Genomic DNA, 23,973 nt, shown 5'->3' on the forward strand with positions numbered 1-23,973 from the left:
ATGAAACTAGATATAACATGTTAATTAGTGAGCTTTAGAGATGCTGGTAGCTGATTTTTAGACCTTTGGACAGCTGTTTCTCCTGTTTTCAGTCTTCATGACAGGCATTCTCCTCCCCTTCCGCTATCTCCGCTATCTATTTCACAAGGGAACCGTCACTGTATCTGGGGCTCAGTGCCGTCCAAGATGATTGTGAGAGGTTTAAGTAAATACAAACAACCCAGAGCGTTTTTCCCCTATACCCATCACATCCTCATACCCAAACGACAGACTAGGTTGATTGTCAATGACTCCTAAAACATCGTATATGACCGTTCTATTTACTAACCCCAGTCTCCTGGGTAAAAGTCATGTTTGTTTGACTTATCCACCATAACAAACTACCTTTTTATGAGGCGCTCTTCTCCTTGTCAACTCACATCCTTGTTTGCTCTTGCGATTATTACTACAGCCACAAGAGGTCATCACCGAACAAGAAATGTAATTGTGGGTTGTTATGAGCTGCTTGCACCAATCGACCTATACAGTTGTTTTCTGGTTGGTCTGCTATACCAGAATGTTAACTTGTGCAACAAGACCATGCTTCAGGGCTGACACAGCTTAAAGCTAAGCTAACCGGCTGCTGGCGGTAGCTTCATATTTACCACACAGGCATGAGAGTGGTATTGATCTTCTCATCTAGCAAGAAAATGAAATAGCGAATTTCAGAAAATATCAAAATATTTTTTTATGTAGGGGATGCATTTCTTGATAGGATGCTTATGGTGTACAGACAGGCTACTGTCAATGTGTGAGGGCGAGTTGCTTCCAAAGTCTGAACAGATCTGTCAGAGAAAGAGGGTGAGACTCAGAAGAGAAACAACAAAGTAGACCAACTGGATGAATCTATTTCTAGATGATAAAGGCCGCCATGCTGCCTCTGTAGTGTGTAGGCTGTGATAGGCCAGCTAATTGGTGTCTCTTGTATGAGAAGTATTATCACTGGTGAATGTTTGACAGGTGATCCCTTTTGTGAGAAATTGTTAAAAGGGGGAAAATCCTCACTGAGGACTGTGTGCACACCAACTTTAATCTTTTCGGAAAGTAGTTTTTTGTTTTTATGCGCTCGTTAGACTAAGATTTAATTAACGTAGACAGAAAATTGGACTCCAACCAGTTGATTGTCGATAGCTTACACTAGTTAAAATTAAAAAATTAGGTGGTAAACTGAAATAAATCAGATTATACAGATGTATTGAAATTGTACTTGTAATTTCACATCAGAATCACATCAAGTAGTAGGCTACACTGTTGTCTAGCGGAGTCTCTCAATCTCTCATTCCATCTCACAGATTATTGGTGCGCTCGAAAGAGTATCACAAATGACTGTAAGAGTGTAAGCAGTTGATTTCCTTTGGAATCCAAGAGCCATGAGCAAGCACATCTGACCATCTCTCTGGTTCCTCACTGCATGTAGAGATTCATAAATAGCGAAAAATAGCAGTGTAAGCACAAAGAACTCTCCAGATGATGAGTATGTCCTGACTGTAGTAGATCTAAAGTGCTTTAAGGTCTTGATGCAGTACATTACAAACTGTTCAAGATGATGAGTAGGACATGCCCCAAAAGATATTTCATGTTCCCTCTCTTGTGTATTCTTTCAAAGCAACTGTCAGGAATACCTTTTTGAGCCGTGTACCGCTTACTTTGTCTTTGCAACATAAACACAAGTGAATTCAAGGTTTTCAGGATTTTATTGATTCTACAGTTGAGTAGATCTGGTAGTAAGCAATTAATGTGTACAGCAAAAGTGGAAATCATTTTTCCAAAGCCCAAGGTGACATCGTCAAATGACTTGTTTTGTCTGATAGTGCAGTCCAGTCCAGACAGTCGGTCTGAAACTCAAATATATTCAATTAACAATTAATTAAATAAAAGAGTAAAGCAGCAAATCTTTACATGTGAGAAGTTGGAATCAACAAATGTGCTGGGGCATTTTTAATGATTTTTTATCATTATTGATTTATCTACCATACTTCTTTAGTTTATAAAATGTCAGAGAAAAAAATGGCTGTTACCATTTCCTGAAGTGACATCTTCAAATGTCGAATAGTCCAACAAGGCTAAGAGTCATGCTAGTTAATTTGTAAGGCTGTACTTGAGCTAAATGCTAACATCTGCATGCTAAAATGCTTATAGTGATAATGCTACCATGTTTAGCATGTTCATGTACTGCATGCTAGCGGCAAACATTTGCTAATTAATTGTTAATCAGTAAAATTACTTAAACAATTAATCAGTTATCTAAAGTGTTGCTGTTGATTTACTAATCCATTACTTGACTCATTGTTTGAGCTCTACATGACTTAAATAATTAACTGATCATTAAAATGGGTCATGGTTCATTTTCTATCCGTCATGTTTCTAAGTTTATTTGATTAGGACAATGTACATTAATCAACATTTCTGTAAATGCGCCAATGTTAGCCAGTCGGCTAATTTTCAACGGTAGTCCTAGTATGCATGTCTTTATGGTGGGAAGAAACCAGAGCAACCGGAGGAAACCCACGCTGCTTTCCTGCTGTGTTTCTTCATACATCTGAATAGAGAATGGGAATTACTAGAATTGTTGGGGCTTTGTAAACAATAGAGTGTGGTCTAGGCCTACTCTATTTGTAAAGTGTCTCGAAATAACTCTTGTTATGATTTGATACTATAAATTGAATTGAAAAATTGAATTGAAGTGAATTGATAATGAACCCCCTTTTCATTTTGCATTGGTTTCATCTGACACATGGTCCTCCTTCCACAGACCCAGAATGTTTTCTGTGCGAAACACTCTTGTACTAAATATGAGGATTTAATTAAAGTATTAAATCAGGAGGTCTGTGATACAGTCAGTCGGTAAGAGCTGTGATAGCCAAGGGAGCTAGTCTTCCCCATGCATGTCACTATAAGTCATTATTATAACCCCCAGCCCCCAGTGTACAAAGTACTCACTGTGGGGTTAGGAAATCAGGCAATTAAGGGAGCTGTGGACATGAGATGAGAGCCGACAGGCAATGGAGGAGTACAGAAGGAGCCAGGAAGGCTGGAACCTCCTCTCCCCCTCAGGGATCTGACTGGTCCACATCCCTCACCCCACTACATGTACAGAACAACTACTTATTCACAATGCTTATTCAAATCAAGCCAATGCATAGGCCTCCATTTGCCCAAGTACTTACTATGCACAATCACTCCACGCTGAAAGGATAGCACTGTGACAGAACTGTTTATGACTGGAAATTGTATCAAGAATTTAAAAGCTTTGACTACTGTTTTATCTCCACTGGCTGCCAAAATATGCAGTTTAAAAAGTGCTTTTACAGTCTTTTGACCAAGAAAACATATGGTAACAATGAGAATATATTAGTATAAATATTAGTATGATTACTGTAAATAAGAGTTTTAAGTTTCTTCATGCTCACAGCTTTTAAAGGCAAATTGTATATTGATGAAGACTTTCATATGCTGAGGATGAATCAATGAATTATCTTTTATCTTTCTTTCATGAACGAAGACCTGAGTTTGTTCTGCAGTACAACTGACACAAACAACACATTACATGACATTAATAGTGCAAGATTATAGTACTCCTCCCTGATGACATACTTTCTGGGAACACACATTCTGTGAAAAGTACTGAATAATGTCTAGCCTAGAGATTGCCTTAGGAGGGCTATCTGCTCCAGGTCAGTCAGACCTCTCAGTATTCTGCTCATTCTTTCTGACATCCTGTTTACCACAATTCTTAACCGTTATGATACTTTAAAAGTTCTAGGAAACCTAAAGGCTACCTGTGTGTGTGCTTTTCAGTCAATACTTTAGTATACCATGAAATTCTACCACAATATCATGTCCAAGTGGTGCAAATGTTCTGAAATACAGACAATACAACCCTCAGATCTAGAGCACCTTTTTCTTTCTTTCCGCACTGTGAATTCAGGGTAATTACTGTGGAGAATGGAGCATGATTTCAGGTGACATTTGTCCCCCATGATGGAAGACTTCCCTATAATAAAAAGCATTCTCATTGAAATGATGAATTGCCTCATTTTTGGTAATTTCATCATAAAGAACACATCTCTCCCATTAACCCTAACAAGTGCTGTGCATTTATAGTCTTGGGAATGCAAGGCATCAAGTTCTATTTTTGTCCAACACTAAAGGCTTACTTTGCTTGGGTGCTCTCACTGTCTGAGGTTGGACTTAGAAGTGGAGGTAGAGGAGAGAAAGGGTGTGAATGTTACCCTACTGACAGCACACACACACACACACACCTGCTCCTGGCCTTTTGAAGGGCCTCCAAACACCTGCTTCTATAAGTGGATGCAAAGATTCGCTTGTCATCAGAAACCAGTTTGATCAGTGTTGAAAGCGCCCTGGCTGGACTCAGCATCCAATCTGAACACTTCAAAGACAAAAACTAACAGATCTGAAGCTGGTATACAGGGCAGAATTAATTTCTTCTTTCCATTTGGCCATCAATAAACACCACTCATCCCTCGTGAAAAAAGACTTTCATATTGTTACTGCTGCAACTGCCAACTGTCTTTCCTGGTGTTTGGACCTATTCCCCAGCTTTGAATTATTTACCACAAAAGGCAGAGAATTGTTGTCATTCTGTCAACCTCAATTGTGTTCAAGCAAAATGATTTATATCGTCAAATCTCTGCATAATTGAGGTGTAGACTCTCAGGTGTATAATTTTACTGTTATTCGCCGGCCTCATTTGTGCCCCGGATATTCACAGTTGTGTCAGAAGCATGGCACCACATTTAGCAAAGATGGAGATTAGTCAAATCCTTTATTTAAGGCCCCATGTTGCTGGCAGGGAGACAGTTAGGCTGTTTCTGCTGGAGGAGTGAATAGAAGGTCTGCAGTAGGATTCTGCACCTGGTCACTGCTCAGACTCAGATAATGTTCTTTTCATTTGTTGTTTAGGATTGGTCTGGCAGTTAGCGAGAGTGTCTCCAAAGTGAATGTCAAAGGTTTGATCCCCTGTGTAGCGCTACGTGTTGAAGCATCCTTCAGCAGCATAAATAACTCCTCACTCCTTCTGCAACCCTTTTATCTGTGGTAGTATACTGGCTTTTCAGTGCAACATCCAAACTAGAAAGGGGTAAAAGAACATTTCCTGTCCGTGGGGTTCAATAAAAGTATATCAGAAATTCAGAAATTCAGCCGAGCCTTGTTGAAATTCACATTGCCGATTGCTATTCATGTTAATTTAACTTTGCTAGCTGCCTGAATGTAAAATAACACAATACAATATATATTATATGTACATGTCATTATATTTTATCTTATTCCCAATGACAAATTAAAGGATAAGGTTGGAAATAATCTATCTTTTTATTTTTAACAACAACCTAACCCACGAAGAGACCAAAACCAGCAATGAATTGTGTGTAGTGTATTAAACCGTTGCTGAAATTAGTCAAATGCACTTATACTAGTGGTTGTGTAACATTTGATAAAAGCTAACATTGCTCAGCTATTTAAATGATTTGGCCTTTCTTAAAACTGAAAATAAATGTTTGATCCAAATGCATTTTTTTTTACCAGTCCATCTTCAATGCTACAGATGATTTCAGGAGCTCTGTCAAATATTGCCTTTAAAACTTGCATAACAAAGTCCCTTTGCTGAAACCCCTTGAAAACAAATAATTGCATTGGACCGGACCCACCGTTGTAGCAGTATTTTTTAATTGTTTATCAGTTATATCAGTTATTTTAAGCTAACATTATTTTTCCATAATATTGACCAATTTTTGGAAACCCATAGGCTCCACATGGTTGCCAATAGAGATGTCAGTGCTTTTTCAGGTCACTCTGGGCTCGCTTTAGCCTTTTATCACCTCACTATGGAGCATGTCCCAAATAAAAAAAATGGAGTGAGAGTTCTAACAATGTCCTTAGTATGGGCAGAAAAGATAGGTGAAAGTGAGAAGGACAAAGACAAAGAGTCACCATGCTGTTTGTTACTAATTTTCACCTGTGTGTGTGTGTGTGTGTGTGTGTGTGTGTGTGTGTGTGTGTGTGTGTGTGTGTGTGTGTGTGTGTGTGTGTGTGTGTGTGTGTGTGTGTGTTCTGTAGTTGTGTTTTCATCTAAAATCTCTCAGCAGAGTTGTGTGCTTCTAAATGTGTATCTCTGTTTTCCTTTAAGTGTACTGTACATGTGTGTATGTGGGTCACATCATCACCTTTCATTACTGCTGTCCCACTTTTTGCTCCACTGCTGAGCTACAGTTTGATTTCTTGGTCATTTTTCATCCAAACCCTGAGCAGGTGTCTGTGTCATCAGTGTGTACATGGTGTCACAGTGCCCCCTACAGGCACAATTGAGGCTCTGCAATGTCAGGATATTGTCTAATATCAAGGATGTATGACATGTATGATTATCTTATATTTCCATTTTCATTTTTATCATACACTAATATTTAAAGCACAGCAACATAATATTTAAAATGTACTATTTGTTACATGTTATGGGTCTGTATGTATAAATATTTGATTTACCTGTTGTAACTGGAACATAATGCAACATTTAAGAGCATATTTTCTTTCTCTTTAAAAAAAAGAGACTATTTTATGGTAGAATGGGAAAAAATGGCATAACAGAATATGGTAGACTGTCATGCCCACACTTTTCAGGCTCAGGTAATGGCCTCATATAAATGGTGGAGGGAAGCTTTTGGAAATGCTGTCCCATAATTACAGCAATTTAGAACAATTTGATGAATAATGTCAAGCACAGTGAGATAAGTGCAGTTTAAAGCATAGCCTTTTAATATACAGTCTATGGTTTAAAGAGGACTCGCTTCAGCAAAAACAGCTGGGAGTTTTTTTTTCCATTTCAGATCCATGGACAGCTGTGAATGTTAAAAATGTATAAAATGTAAATGAAACACTGGACTGGTGCAAAATGAAAATCTAATTTACAAAGCAATATATACAAAAATTTAAAATGAACTTGTTATTTAGGCTGTATTGCCTGCCTAGTAAAAAAAAGATGAAATAGTTGTACTGTAGCTTGACAACAGAGGGAGCCAGCGCCATTTAGACGAGGAGAGTATGAACCAATGGTAGGTAAATGGATTATATATGCACTGATGCTCTGCACAAATGAAATTACTAATGGATAAATAAAGATCTTGGAATTAAATTGAATTGAATTGAGAGAAAGTATCTTTCTCTGTGGGCATAAATTACCTTCTACTGAAACTGGAACCAGCAGCTGGGGTGGAAATGTCAGTATCTTTGTTCTTGGAGTGAGTAGGAGTTAAGTAGCCTCTTGAAGGATAATTTGACAGTACAACCAGACAAAATATGTAATCACCACGGTCCACTTCATTAGTGGGGCAACCTCAAAACCAGTGTACCATCTTCCTGCCAACTTGTTGGTTAGGAAGGCTTGAAGGCTTGACTGGAAGGTTGGCTTCCAGATATGAATGTGTAACTGTGTGAGTGATTATGGTGTTTCTGCTAATTATTTCCCTTTACGTCTGGTACTGGTCAGAATCATTCTTGTCTCAGTTAAAGCATCTCTACCCACATGTCCAACAGCATACAGGGCTGTATACTGAACTCTGAGTCTCTGAGCCTGCCTGCACATCTGCACCACGAATTAAACTTTTACACATTACATGTTGTGGCTCTGAAACAACATTAATTGGAAAGGAGAAATGTACTGTCGGTGGCTGATTCCTCTAGTGGGATGTAAATTTAATGAAGACTCACTCTTCTTAATTCGGCGTGGGCCACCGGGGTGTGTGATTATAAGGCTATCACTTGGTATTACAACTTGACGGATGCTGCTGGACTTTATTAGCTGTGGATGTAATTAAGAGGAAGCCCCACATTACTATATTTTTAAGGGCAGATTACTTTCTGTCTTCCACCTGGACAGCTCTGTGTTTTGAGGGTGAGGTTATAAGCTCTCTGACACATACTCTTCTCTTTAAAGTTCCCAGTCAGTTGATTAATCCAAAATGTCTCACATTTACTGCCACCAGCTTCTCAAATGAGAATATTTTGCTGGTTTTGTTTGACCTCTGTGATAGTTAACTGAATATATTTGGGTTTTTGACTGTTCGTCAATTGTAAATATATAAATGTGTAAACTAATTTTTTTATTATTATTTTATAGACTAAATGAGTAATCTTGTAAATAAGAAACTCATATGAAGATTAATCAATACATAATTAAAATAATGGTTAGTTACAGCCCTAAAGTGTCTGTGTGTCTAGACTACTGATGACATCCAGCAATTTAGTTTAACTACTAACTTGTATGTGGCATATCTTCAGACTGAAACCAAAGACATAAAAAAGTGAGTTTGTCTCACTCTGAGTTCGAAGCAAACTTTCTTCAGAGCAATGTTGGTCTGTCTGTTATTTTGGGGTTGACTATGTACTGTAGCAACATCACTAGATAGTCTGTCAAGTCCCATGGAGTGGACTATTAATGTTTATATCATCACACCAAATATAATTCATGCTGCTTTTGTCTTGGAGAGAATTTATATTACAATAATGCACAGAGGTATTAATTTACTCCCAGACAACAGGGGGTTGATTTGCAATTAAAAATCATTTTGATGAACAACGTTTATGTGGACGTTATATCAGCTATGTATGCTAGTGTATTCACTATTAGATCAATCACAATAAGGCAGCATTTATATATATATATATATATAAAAGGTCAATGCAAGTGTGGGCCAACAATGTCGTTCTGTAATGTACTGTAACTAAAATGGGGAAAGTTTTTTGGCAACTGTTTTCTGTCTCCTACACTCCAGGGGAACCCACTATGGCCACTAATCCAATAAACTGCTGTTGGTTGAACTACCTTGACAGCCGCCTGCCTCCACAGATGAGCTGTGTCTACTCTGAAGATGTATAGGGCCCAGGAAGAGGGAAAGTTAATTTGACTTGACCTTTCTGGTACTTGAAACAAGCTGTTATTTAGGACTCTATATGCCACAACCTTCCCCTCTTTTATTTCTCACGCCCTGGGAGTAAGCGTGAGGGCAGTGAGACAGACTCCTTAAGTTCCATAATGAACCTTCAGCTCTCATGTCTACAGCTCTGCTACTTGTTCCCCATGCTAAGCAGGAGCCAGAAGTGACCTGGAGTGGAACAGTGGAGGGGGAGATGCTTCAGACGAGATTAAAAATGCACTTCTTTTTTTCCAGAGAGAAGCAAACACTGAAATCCTCTCTTTAGTTTACCTAAAAAAACAACGCTGACAATATTTTATATTAATAATATTAATCAATGCACCATTAATATTCATAGTGGTAATATTAAACTGAATTAACCCATTTCCTTTTTTACATACATAACCTCATCTGCTTTACTCATACTGTGAAAGTTGGTCATGTCTGAAGGTTTTAAAGCTGGGAAAAAGTAACCTAACCCTTAAGAGCAATCTTAGCATTTCTGTGAGCAGTGCTTTAGCACGCTAACATTCTTACGATGATACCATGCTGATGTAGCAGGTATAATGTTTAACCTGTTCACCTTCTAAATTTAGCGTGTTAGTGTGCTAACATTTGCTGTTGATGGGAATGCAATTAGTTCTGCAAATATTTGGACTGATGATGGTGCTAAATGAAAAGTTAAGGAATTAGTACAATTCATCCTGAAGGGGGACATACATGTGTATACAAAATGTCATGGCAATCCATCCAATAGTGTCAAGACATCTCGCTTAAAACCATAAATCAACCTCATGTTTGCACTTGAGGAAAATTCAGGGGATCACCAAAAGTCACCAGGATACATTGTCTGAAAACCATGAATGTCTGTACAAACATTTGTGGCATCTCAGATGTTGAGATATTTCACTGGATAAGGGAACATTCGGATTTGACTGGAAGCACTATAGGAAAAGTCAGAGGATCCCGCAAATTCCATGGCAGTCCATCCAATAGTTGTTGAGATGTTTCACTAAAAACTAAAAATGTCAACATCATAGTGGCTCAAGAGAAAATGTCTGGGATCTTAAAAGCAGACATGCTCTGGCCAAGTGTCTCCAAGGTTCCTTAATTTCAGCTGAGTAAGTACAACATTAAGTATTTCTTACTGGTTTTAGACAAGTAATTGATTTGTCTTAAATCAAGATTAGATGTGTCATTGGAATGGATAGGAAATGCCAATAACAAATATGTTAATGTTTTGGCAAAGAGGCAATTACAACAGTGCCAACAGTCTGTACCAAACAGTTGCTATACACAAATTAAGCCAGACACATGTACTCACATTGGCACTATTGGTTTATTTAGATCAAACTACAATAAATCATGTACTCTTACACACACCTTTTAGCAATCCAAGTCAATCATCTTCTACATCTGATTTGCAGGTGAAACACAATTATGCATGATCAATATAATAGATTTCAGACTACCTAATTTTCCTACTTCTCACCTTGTTCTGTAGCATTACAGTAAACAGCTGATTTGTAATTGTGAAACTGTTGAATACATGATGTATCAAGTAGATGGAAATATCAAGGATGGAAGATTAACTAAAGTGCAATTCTTACTCATAAGCTCTGTCTTATGTAGTTTTCTTTTCAAAACAGTTATCCATTGAACATGTATTTTCCTCTAGTGCCACCAGCAGGTCAAAGTTTTTATATATCCTGTAGAAATATGTACAGACGTTTATATTTTCCAGAGGATAAATCCTATTGACGTTGGCGATCATCGGACTTTACCTCTAGCGCCACCATGAGGTTGACATTTGTTGTTTTGAGTGAAATGTCTCAACAACTATTGGATGGATTGCGAGTATTTGTGTCAACATGTGACAGTAGCAACATAGTAACTTAAAACTAAACCTGAGCGCATGCCACATAACCGCAATGTCATCAGTTCAATTCCAGCTGGTGCGATGACCTTTTCTCACTTTGTCATACCCCTCTCTCTCCCCCTGTTTCCAGTCTGCCTTTCTCAACTATCCAATAAAGGTGAAAATGCCCCCCCAAAAAACCTTTTTCCATCAAATACATTTCCTGAGCAATATCAAGCCATTACTGTTTCTCTGGAAGACCAGCTAACACGAATGTGTTGTTACAGCTTTTTTGCTGTCTCTCCCTTGTATAGCCACCTCAATTTTCTCTTTTCGCACCTAACAGCAACATTGTTTAGAATGACATATCCCATAATGTCTTACAAAGCAGTATATTCCCAGAAAGGTTTCATATGAAGCCATCACCCACGTCTGGTTGATTGCAGTTGGTGCAGTTAAAGATTGTTTGACCTGGACAATGGCTACTTTAGCTTCCCTTCATTATTCAGCATGAATAAACATTAAAAAAACACTTATTTGGAGCTCACTAGTACATCCCGCTGTACATGAAAGAATAATCATGTCCTGTCCCGGATCTGCTTCTATCAGTCTGGGTAGATATAGGGATTCAAAAGGCTGTGCCGATGCAGGGGCCTTTTACACTTCTTTATTGCTCATGCTCATACACACTTATCCCTATTCATATATTTTGTGAATGTGTGTTAGAGAGAGAGAGAGCTGTCATGTGGCGTCTCAGAGCATGGACTGATTTGATCCTCCTCCATGTTTACAGATAAAAGTCTATGAGTCACTGACTGGGATCTTTTAATGATCCCACCCACTCCACCTATTTCCACCTCCCTGTCTTTTGTATCAATAATAGCATGTGCACTCTGACTGAATGTTCTTGTTCTTAACATATAAGCCGAACATTGACAACATGATGTAGTTCCCAGTGACAGTTGGCAGCTGCAGAGCCCAATTGACACTCACACAGACACACAAAACCATGATATGGAATCTTTCACCGTGACACACAACAATATAATTCACAGGTGACATGTTTATAATGTTTGTCCATCAAACATCCTGTGCTGCTCTTTTACTTCGTTCGCTGTGAGTTCTTGCACTTCATCAATTAGCTCCCATCCACTGTTCCTGACATCTCCCCTTTGCAAACCCAAACACAAGAGTGGGAAGCAATGGAAAATAGTCAAGGATCCAGTGCATTTGGCTGCTAAGGGATGTCAGAATGGGTCTGGGACAAGAGTGTTTTTAGAGCTTCCTGTCCTAGTTATAGGCAGGGCTTAAGTGTGAGGTAGAGTCTAAGCAGTGAATTATTCAGTGCAGCTTCCTTTAGGCATGCTCACACTCAGGGGCTTTTACACACACACACACACACACACACACACACACACACACACACACACACACACACACACACACACACACACACACACACACACACACACAGAGCCACTGCAGTCACACTCATATGTATGTCTTTAAAGACATTGATGCAGGGTCACAGGGACAGCAGAGGCATTGACAGATCGATACTCAGCAGTTCAACTTGCACCACTGACAGCGATCTGCTTTCCTCTGATGGATTATCTGTTTGTGTAAAATGGCTCCTCAGGAGTAAAACACAACTGACATGCAGAATGACATAATAAAACAATTTCTGTTGACCAGCTGCTTCCACGAAGTGAGTTGGACAGCTCTTAGTTTAAAAGTGCTGTGAAACTTGATGTGAAGCTCTCAATTGCCACTTCAGGTTTCAAAACCAATTCCTGCTTTTGGTAGAAAGACCTAACAGACAAGAGTCAAGAGACACTCAACAATGTTTTCTGCACCTCGTGAATGAGCCTGAAACTTATACCAGTACAATTTGAACTGTGATGACTTTGGGAAAGTCAAAGACAGGATATGTAAGGGTGATGTGAAACTGAAAGCTATCAGGACTGTGACCCAGGTCAGTCAGAGTATCAGTCAGTCAGCTGGGAGTTAGGTCTCAATCCCTTAACAAACCACAGCTGGAAGGAAACTCTGAACACAACAGCTAGAGTTTGTTCATGGCAGTGCATATAGGACATTTTTCCCATAGCCTAGTGAATTAAAGCACAACAATAGTTGAAGTTGTGTATTTGCCTAGTCATCATAAGACTGTGGGACATGTTTGTGTTAATGTCATTCAAAATGTCAATGTTTCTGCTGTCATTTGGATCAATTCAGTCACAGTGGGCCGCCAACTCAGTTTTTATTTATTTCCACAGCAATCCCTGACCTCATTCTTTACATAACAAATGAGTTATACGCAGTGCATATTTTAAATATGAGAGACTCTGATAGACTTTAATGTGAAGTTGCATTATTATTATTATTTTTTTAATCTCCCTAAACTGCCCTTCATTCTCATTTAAAATCTGCAACTCCCTAATGTCCATAACTTCTTTATCAACCCCACATGCCCACCCAGCTGGGCAAAAAAGAGAAACATGTGATCTAATACTCAAATAGGGGGATTCATTTAGCATTTTTGAAGAGTGTAGCACTTCCAAAAATTAAAAAAAAAAAATCTCATACTACTATAAACTGGGTTTATAAATAATTGTGGATAATATTTCCTGTTCATTGAGTTAACACACTGTACACACCTATGCAAAATAACAGGTAAAGAACTGCATGCATGACCTTGAAGGAAACATCTTGTCTTTAAAACTTTGGTAATCCAAACAATGTCTGTGCTAATTTCAGATTAAATGAAACACATTCACGATTTTAAAATGTATTATTATTAGAATTAAAATGTATTAACAATAAAGCCATAAACCAAAACCCAGGAGCATAAACACGAAAAATAGGAAGATTGTATTACAAAGTGCAATCTGGGGACCCTCAGGAAGATTTAATTGCAGGAAGTCAACGTGGTCGCGAGATCAAATAAAGGATTAGTTCGTTTCAATATAATTTAATTCTCCTGAAAATACTCCAAAGAGTGTTAATGGGCTAAACAACACTCTCCCACCTTCACTGCATTGATCCCATCAAATCTGTCACAGAGTCCATTTATAGCTCAGAGTTTGCATGCATGCTGCCAGGTTAGTGCCTTCGTCCAGTCACTTCCATGCGGAGCTTCCTTTGCCCAGGAGGGACCACCGCCACGGGGGGTCGGGGAGGACAGCCGGGCACATCTGCCTTGGGACAGGAGCTGGTGGGTGGTGGGAGGTGATCGTGATGCTGATGGATGTGTGACGTTGGCGAATTGCAGCAATTGCCAGACTGTGCGTGAGGAGAGACCAGCCAGGACGCACTGGATACAGCAGATTTGGGGAGGGAAGGCAAGTGGAGGAAGAGGGTGGGGGAATACGACGGAGGTAGAAAAAAAAGCATCAAGAGGGAGTTGTATGGATGCGAGGGGACAGAGAGCAGGAGACCGGCTCTAGAAACATCAAGGGTCCCATCAAGTGGTCTGGTGTCTGCACCAAATCAGCTTCAGGGATGTAGTCGAAGCGGTTTAGAGCTCAGCCCATCCGAGCTCATCATCATGAAGAAACACTCCGCTAGGGTTGCCCCGCTGTCCGCGTGCAACAGTCCGGTGCTCACCCTCACCAAAGTGGAAGGTAGGGAGAGTTCATATCTATTTAGAGCTCCTGTAACCCTGTAAACTGGAGCTGGTGTGTGTGTGTGTGTGTGTGTGTGTGTGTGTGTGTGTGTGTGTGTGTGTGTGTGTGTGTGTGTGTGTTGGGCAGCCTGTTATGTCTTTTCACAGAATACTCTACATTTAGAAGCATCCCTCTGTTAATCTGAGAGAGAGGATTTCAGCTGAAATATTTCTCCCAGGGCTACTCACGTAGGCTATCTCATTCAAGAGGCAACTTTAGAACTGCGAGCAAGAAAAAACAACACGGGAATCAATCAAGCGCGCAACTTAGGCTACAGTTAAATCTATGATACAACATTTATGCAAACAATTTGACATCAGACAGCATCCTGATTAATTCCATGCAGGTCGTCACTCGGAATTTCATCGCATTATTTATTTATGATTTTCTTTCATCGTGTGATGTTGCTGAAAACCCCAAAATGAAGCCTAAAATAGACCTGCATTACCATGTTATTGACGCATTAAATGCACTGCTCCATTGGTAGGATCTTAAGTTGTTATTGCAGCAGGGATTCCCCCTCACGCTCTCCACCCTCCACCCATCACTGGCTGCAAGAGTCACAGCTAGTGTGTGTGTGTGTGTGTGTGTGTGTGTGTGTGTGTGTGTGTGTGTGTGTGTGTGTGTGTGTGTGTGTGTGTTGCTGCATCACCTGTCCTGCCATCTTGAACAAGTATAGTCTCATATCATGTCTTCCCAACTCTACAGTGTTCTTCTAATGACTCAGACTTGTGCAAAGGAGGGGTGTTATGCATTCTTTAATCCACCCCTCAGCTCAGAGGACTGCATGTCTCAGTGTTTGGCATGAGACCAGAGTAAACTAAATTGCCTGCTGATTTCACAGCATTTTAGTGCCTTGCACCTGAAGTAATTCCTCGCACACCTAAAAAAAGAAAATAGGGATTAAATTGAACTGACAAATGATTGGTGCATATAAACTTGCATTCTTTGCATACACTTATGTCTTCAACTTTCATTGTTTTATTAATGTTTGCATGATTAAAACACACATACACATGTCATGGTGCATGAAAAGAGTCCTCAGAGGTTGTGATGACTTACATATATAATTACTATTTGATCAGCTTAATGTTACACTGCTGGTAGATGTAGTTTGTGCAGTGCAGTAATGTAGTGCTTGAATAAACACTGATGGCGACCAGTCAAATTGGGACAGCGCAGCAAGTGGAGGTAATTTGTCAAAATGTCAGTGTAGCCTCTAAAACAAGGTTTAGTACAACAGTTAATTATGAAGACAATAATATAAATAATTGTGGAATTGTGTACCTCTCATGCTCTGTTGTAAAAACCTGAGCTACAGATCTTGCTGACTCAGACTTGTCAGTGAAGCTTAACCTATACCTCCTGATGTTTGGGAGTTCGCAACAGTTTTATTAATGTGGAAATATATGAAAATACTTAATAATTTATAACAAGACCAGCAGCTAGAATATAAATGAGGTATTTTCATGCAGTTTCATATGTACACTGCAGAAATCAAATTAACTAACCAGACGCTATAGCTGTTTAAACTGTGTTGCATATATTTAGTCACTGTAATGCATTCTGGGTAACCTCAGAATCACTGCTGCTGGATTACCAACGATTTTTAAGCTTATTAGTGTGAATGTCAGCTCAAAATATTTGATTCTCAGAATAGCTGAGATGGTGGGCTGTTATTTGAAAAGCTTCTATATACAGAATTAACAAAAGCTATGCTGTGGATGGAAATGGATGTAAATGTGTGTGTTGAGGGTGATAGTACGGTATTGTACATTTTTAAAGGGAGTCAAAGCTATAGCGTTTATGATGTGAATGTTCAGCTTCCCATTTCAGTAGCTGCTTTGAAGGAAAAGGGAATCGCAGGGGGCAACAGCGGATCGACACACCGCTTTTCTGAGACTCCACTGCTTGTGTAACCACAGCTCCAAAACCTATGTTCTCCCCACTAACAACCTGCGCCCAACTGTCAAAGAGTATTTTTTTTCAGTTTGGGATATTCAGTGGTCTTTTTTTGTGTGCATGTCCAGTTAACATCCACAGTGCCATGGAGTATTAGTGTGGCAATGCCCAGTCTTCAAACAGCAATTACAAGACCTGAAACCACATTCAGAAGTCTAATTTGATTTATTTCGTATTTCAGCATGAAATTCTAGTTATTTTTACGTATTTTTGTGCTTTGATGGAACCAATCAATTTTGACATCAGACTTATTATTGGTATCATCACGAGAGGCTAGAAACACAACAATCGATCATCACGCAGCAGATCCCAGAATCATCATACGTTCCTTTAATGTTGCTTGATTTTGTTTTGTGACAAAAGTCTATCTCCCGTTGTCTTCTACAGCCACAAGTTTGATTCACTGCCTTCATCTGCAGTATTTACCTCTTCCTACATGTGTCCTTGTGACAAATCAACCCAACTAATGGCCCATGGATGATAATTATTGATTTCTCTTCAAATGTATTTCTAATGGTGATGTCTTTGGGGAATGTCTGCGTTGTGTCATCAGAGGCAGGGGTAAGAAGTTCATAAAAATCCCTTTAATCTCTGTAATTCCATCACACACTTGGAAACAGAACAGGCGTCTTTGAAAAGTGATTCAGTGTACATACGTCCCAGAGGACGCTGGTCATATTTCACCAGCTGCTATTATCAGCACACTGAACCTTTTCTTCAGGGCTCCGTGTACCTTGGCCACAGGCTACTGTACATCAATCGATTCATAGCAAATTATAACGAAGTAGAGGTTTAAATGTACAGATAATGAACTCATTTAACATAGTATAGGATCTTCAGTGTTTCCTGGTGAGATGGATTTAGCGTATCCTGTCTGCTTTAAGATTTTAAAGATGTATTAAAGAAGTATTAGACTAATTGCTTTGTGTGGATATTGCCTGAAGTGATTGATGAAAAGTCAGTGAAGAACACAAAAACCTGAATCATCATCAATGTTAAAAACAAAAATAACAGGATGTGTTTCCTTCAAGCGCACTCACAAAAGACATAAATATAATCTTGCATCTCATACTTGTTTGCCTGTGTCTTATTTGTATGCAAATGCACATGCAGGCCTGTGTGACTAGCAATAACCTCAGCATGGAAATGAGGCTACATCTGTCGAAACAAAAGTATACATATACATGTGTTTAACTTTCACCAGTTGTGTTAAAAGATCACCAGAAGCAGCTATGACAATCATTTTGGAGTTTTCCTTTCCAAGCTCCATTAAAAAGGCACATCTCACTTTGATCCTTTGAAAGTAATTGGAGTTGACTTTAAAGGTAGTCAGAGGAGTAATGGTTTTAAATAAATTTGTAAAGCAAGTAAATCAGGCCTTTCTCACTTGATAGGTGTGCAATGAATACACAATGACAGGGCTTTTGTTTTATCACAAGGCCAAGCTTTTGCTCAGGTTTATTTACATAAATGCAGAGTGTGTGTGCAGAGAAAGCCATAATGAATCATATTAAACTGATTAGATGATTAATGTTAGGTGCTAAATTGATTGATGTATACGTTCATTTGAGATTTGCTGCCATGACTTCCTTCCTGCATATCTCATTTGTACGTCATATAAAAAAATGCGTTCTGTGTCGTAGTGTTTCATCTTTGAGAAAAATCCTCTGCAAAAATGTGTAGAAAGGAAGCTCTAAACTCTAATCCTAAATTGAGGGAGTTGATCCGAAGGCTTTCTTCAGGGTGTAGGAAGGCTGCCTATCCAGCCAGTAGACCTGATGGTACAGTTGAGGTGTACATAGAAGGCTAATTATGAAATAACAAAACATTTCCACCATCTCAACAGCAGTTGTGGTAACTAATTGTGACCAGCCTGAAAATAATGTCAGCAAAAAAAATTATCTGAAAATAGGAGTGCAGGGAGGGAGTAAAACCGCTGTTTGGGCAGACACTCTAAGTGTACACCTGCGGTGGTTGCTTATCCATTACTTCAACAGGGGCGCTGTGGCCAATCTTTTTGATATTGATTTGTCGCAGAAAGTGCTTGGACTCTTGCCAGTCTAGTCTAGTCTAGTAGTTAAAATGCAGGTCCATCAGGCTATAGTCACTGTTGTAAGGGACTGCAAGAGAAAGGGAGGGATGCTTCAGGACTGGGGGATATACTGTTGGGCAGTGTACCCGCTGCCAAATATGAGTAATTGCTATTGCTCTGCTCTAACACACAGTTCACAGACACAAACACAAACACACACTGGCCTGCTTGCACCTGTGTTTTGTCATGTCACTTACCAATGAGGCATCAGAGGGCTGCAGCATTGACCTGTATCGTGACCATCTGTTGAACCAGCTGGGCAGGTCAGGGCAGTGACAAACAAGTTTGCAGGTCAGTGAGAAAGTTGCTTCGTTGTCCTTTGAGGTTGAAGGAGAAACCGGTCGGGAGTTAAGGAGAGCGGGATCAGTAACGGTACTGCCCTTGTCTGCCCTCCTGGGCCTTTGTCCCCTCAGCCCATGTGGTCCCACCTATCAGCTGGTTGGCGTGGCAGGGCGTGTTTACCGCCTGACTCTCTGTTGTGTTATTGAGCGAGACAGGCCTGTCAGATGAGCCTGCTTTGGTGTGTTGAAAGGCCTCTGACTGTCAGCTTGGCCTGACCAAGCTGTCACAGCCAAGTATCACAGACTCCCACTGTCTGTCAGACTTAGAGATTACAAAGACACTGACTGCTGCCTGTCTGTCTTCTGCCTGTCTGTCTGACCTGCCATGATGAAACTACCATCCTTCTCTAATGTGAAGTTCATACAACTTCCCAGATTATGCCTTATTTTTTACAGACTGTAAAGCTCAGACTTTGACATGTCAGGAATGACAAACCGCATTAGTCAACATGGGATTGAAGGATTTATTTTTATTGAGACTACTGATGCAATGATTGATGTTGTGTGACAGCCAAAGATTGACAGAACAAGCATTTTGCATTTTCATCTTGCATCTGTGCAAAGAATCTCTTTCATTTTTAAAATCTAGATTATGGTAAAATGTTATATTCCCAGAAGTACTTGTGGTTCTTAGAGTCTCTAAAAGTAGAATGGGAGCCAGAGCCTTTAACTATCAGGCTCCTCTCCTCTGTGGAACCAGCTCCCAGTCTGGGTTCGGGGGGCAGACACCGTCACCACATTTAAGAGTAAACTTAAAACTCTCCTCTTTGATAAAGCTTATAGTTAGGGAGTGGGGAGTTGCAGCGTTCGCCTAGACCGGCAGGGGAGGGTGTATAGCCAGAGTCATGGCGCACCCCCTCCCTATCTCTGCTTCTCTTCATAGAAAGCTTACATTTAGGGAGTGAGGAGTTGCAGCGTTCGCCTAGACCAGCGGGGGAGGGTGTGTAACCACAGTCACGGTGCGCCCCTCCCTATCTCTGCTTCTCTGCAGCTCTTAGCTTATGTTTTCTCACCCAGCAGTTTTCCCTGGATTAGGGTGGCACCTAAATCATGGTTGCAGCTGTGGTCCTGCTAGGGGCCCTGCTATACCCTTCTATGCCCTGCAGTGCCCTGCTATGCCATGCAGTGCCCTACTACGCCCTGCAACGTCCAGCTACACCCTGCAGTGCCCTGCAGTGCCCTGCTACGCCCTGCTACGTCATGCTATGTCCTGCTACACCCAGCTACACCCTGCATATTTATTGTAACTATAATTGCCACTGTTCATCATACCCCCAACCGGCACCGTTAGACAACTGCCCACCAAGAGCCTGGGTCTGTCTGAGGTTTCTCCCTAAAAGGAAGTTTTACTCACCACTCAAGGTTTCTGCCTAAAAGGGAGTTTTTCCTCGCCACTGTCGCACTAAATGCTTGCTCTTGGGGGAATTACAGGAATTGTTGGGTCTTTGTAAATTATAGAGTGTGGTCTAGACCTACTCTATCTGTAAAGTGTCTCAAGATAACTATGATGATTTGATACTATAAATAAAATTGAAAAAAATTGAATTATATTGTACTGCATATGGTATAATGTTTGATTATGAGCATGACAGAATGAGTTGCACCAGTCAATTCATATTCATCACCAAGCAGAGACAGTAAGACAAGGAGAAGAGTTCCTCTGAAGTGTGTATTGGTGATTGATCTGTTTACCTCCTTAAATCACTGAGGCAGAGCGCTGCTGTGCACTCTCACTCCCATGAAGGTGTTGCCAAACAGACAAACTTCTCCAACTTGAGGTCCCAGTGAAGCGCTCCAGACAGTTGTACAGCCACCCTGGTGAACCAACACAAGCCTGACGTTATTGTCACTGCTGCCTGCTAGGATCTCTGTTCTTGCTCTGGGAGTAGCAGGACGGCAGAGAGAGTGGCGTAGGCGGTGGCCTGTTCAGGGAGCTACAGAGGGACATAGTTGGGCTTTCACGGCCTGTCATGGCCAGGCTCTGTGAAGTGTGAGAGCAGGCAGTCAGGCAGGGCTCTGCTGGCACGTTTGGGATTTGCAGCTATCAGCAGGAGAGATCTGCACTGCAGATTCTGCGGGGTGGAGCGTGGACTGAGATGGGAGAAAAACTGGAAAACTGGCCAGATAAATCTCAACACCAGTTGGGGTGCTTCGGCCTTACTGGAAGTAGGACGTATATTCAGTACTCTCCATATGAGGTGCTGAGTGTACTAAAACACTATGGGCAGACAGATGAACATATAGGATTGATTTACTCGAATAGGTGCTCAGCTGACAATCTCCGCAGAATATTACACATAATGTGGAAAACCAGGAATGATATAGACCCCATAGTTGCCTTCTCCCTAGATGCGGAGAAGGCTTTCGATAAAGTTGAATTTGCTTTCCTCTTTCATACATTGGAGAAATTCGGCTTCGGTCCATCCTTTAGGCAGTGGCTACAGCTAGTATATACAGAGCCGATGGCTACAGTTATTACTAATGGTGTGATGTCACCTTCATTCAAACTTAGTCGAGGCACCAGACAGGGTTCGCCCCTGTCGCCGCTGATATTTGCCTTATTTCTGGAACCACTGGCAATTGCATTGAGGGAAAGTAAAGACATTAAAGGGGTTCAAATGGGCCGTGAAGTACATAAGCTTTTTTTGTACGCTGATGACATTCTTTTGATCACAAGTAACCCAAACACAGCAGTATCCAAGATCTCTTCCATTATCGACGCATTTTCAGAAATCTCTGGCTACACAATTAACTGGGCTAAGTCAGAGGCCATGCCTATCTCTAAAATATGTCCTCCAGACATTAGGGAATCATGGCAGTACAAGTGGATGCCAGCAGGCCTGACCTATTTAGGGATCAAATTGACACCAGGATTGGACAAAGTGATGCAATCTAACATTTCTCCGGTTATTCAGGCTATTCAACCTCTCTTACAAAACTGGGCTAAATTGAATATATCTTTGTTAGGTAGGATTAACTTGGTCAAGATGATCATTTCCCCTAAAATCCAATATATTCTGTACATGCTTCCATTAAGTTTCCCCCCTAGCCTCTTGAAACTATACAATACTGTCGTGGAGAGCTATATATGGGCAGGCAAAAAGCCAAGCTTTAATCGATCAAAATTATATGCAGTTAAAGAAAGTGGAGGCTTATCACTGTCTAAAATAGAGTGGTATCATTATGCCTTTTCACTCTCCCAGTTAGCTAAGATAAATAATTCACCGGAGCAGGTGCCTTCCTGGGTTAAAATAGAAGAGGAACTGGTGGCTCCAACCTCCCTTGAGGCGTTTCTTACTCAGATGGGAAGACCGGTACCCTTTAAGGACCCAGTTTTGACTTTTGTACAGGAAACCTGGATGAGTGCTCATCAACATATAAAATGTAGCCCGCATCTTACCCCTAAATCTTCTATTTGGTATAACAAAAAAATATTAATTAGCAAAAAATCTATTATGTGGGAGAAATGGGCAAAAGCTGGAATAAACTTGCTTTGTGACTTGCTTAGCGAAAATGGATTGAAGTCATTTGATGAAATTAAGCAAGAATATAACCTTACACAAGAGGACTTTTGGAAATTCCTACAAATTGGGCACTGCATTAAAGCTACTCGGGGGAAGAATCCTGACCCCGTGACTAGGATTCAGGAGTTAGTCCAGGTAACTAAACATAAAAAATGTGGAGCCTCTAAATTTTATGAGATTTTCAGGGAGGCTCGTCCACCCCACTTGGAAGGGTTGAGACTGTGCTGGGAGAAAGATGTGGGCGAACAGATCTCTGCTGATAGATGGATGAAGCTGGTTGCATCCTGGCATAACTGTTCTTGTGAAGCTCAATCTCAGCTTATTCAGTACAAATTACTTAACAGAAACCACTGGACCCCCAGTAAAATGGCCAAACTAAAACTTAAGGACAGTAACATATGTTGGAGGTGTGAGAAGGAAGTGGGTACTCTGGTACACATGTTGTATTCTTGTGAAAAAAATGCACATTTGTGGGATGGGGTTGTTACACTCTTGAATGATCTATTCGGACTACAACTCACCAAGACCCCAGCTCTGTGTATTCTGGGTCTGCTGCCAGACAATAACACTCTGACCGGAAGACAAAGACTATGGATACGTCTAGCTACTACAACAGGATGTAGAATAATTTTGAGGCACTGGAAGTCATCTACTCTATGTTGTTTTAGGGAATGGGCTGAACAAATGACAAGAATGGCTACGTATGAGCGAGTCACTTACAGAGTAATGGGGAGAGAGGATATCTTTAATCAGGTTTGGGGCTCCTTCCTGATGGCAATAGATGGGTTGTCTGTCTGAATATAACAATCTGATCCAATCCAATATAGCGGTTGACTGGTAGAATAATGTAATGTAAGGCATATGAGGTTGTTGTTTGTTTTGTTTTCTATTGTTTTTTTTTTTTGTTTTTTGTCTTTTCTTCTTTCTGTATTCATAAAACAGGACAGTGGATGATATCGATCTCTTGTTAGTTGTGATGGTGACATAAGTTGTACTGTCTGTCAAAAATATTAATAAAAAAAAAAAAAAAAAAAAGGATTGATTTACTCTGCCTTTAGTGGTACACACAGGTGGGGAGATGTTGCATAGAACAAGTGGATTTGTATTCTAAAATGTTACTTAGAGAGAAAAGTGTTGTACTCTTCGCTGTGTTAAAGACCCAGCAGGGCTGAAATATTATTCTTTCTGTTGATAAATGCTTTATGTAACTTATTTTTAACACTTTCTCTATCACCTTTACCTGTGCATATGGAATTCTAAGGTGTTAGTATGCCTTAATTCAGCTGAATGGTCAGGATGAATGCATTTGCGGAGGAAAAGCCATAGAGCTGTCAGAGTGGATCCAACGCTGGTCCTGCAAGGATGCCAACACTTTTTTTGCTGTCTCCAGTGATTTCACAGATGCCTGTTACATTCAGTTAAGCACATTTGGACATAGACTGTGTTGAATGAGTGGAGATATTTTCATCTAGTGTTAAATTAAACATATTTGCTAGAATACAGCAATCTGCAACTACACCTAATCTTAATCTGTTTTAGTATGAAAAAGGCTGAGATTAATT

General features: G+C 40.2%; 1 protein-coding gene across 3 annotated transcripts in view; it reads left to right on the top strand.

Annotated features, from left to right (window-relative positions):
- slc35f3b (solute carrier family 35 member F3b) overlaps nt 1-23,973 on the top strand; it is a 54,216-nt gene that overhangs the window by 14,621 nt on the left and 15,622 nt on the right. Inside the window, exon 1 of one of the 3 annotated variants that reach the window (XM_031303039.2) lies at nt 14,038-14,450. The exons of the other annotated variants lie outside the window; for them this stretch is intronic. Coding sequence (XP_031158899.1) covers nt 14,375-14,450 — 76 coding nt within the window. The 5' untranslated portion in view covers nt 14,038-14,374. Of the gene's footprint in view, nt 1-14,037; nt 14,451-23,973 lie in introns of those variants that run through there. 3 annotated transcript variants of the gene reach the window in all.

This window comes from Sander lucioperca, chromosome 15 (assembly GCF_008315115.2).
Source record: "Sander lucioperca isolate FBNREF2018 chromosome 15, SLUC_FBN_1.2, whole genome shotgun sequence".
Classification (NCBI taxonomy): Eukaryota; Metazoa; Chordata; class Actinopteri; order Perciformes; family Percidae; genus Sander; species Sander lucioperca.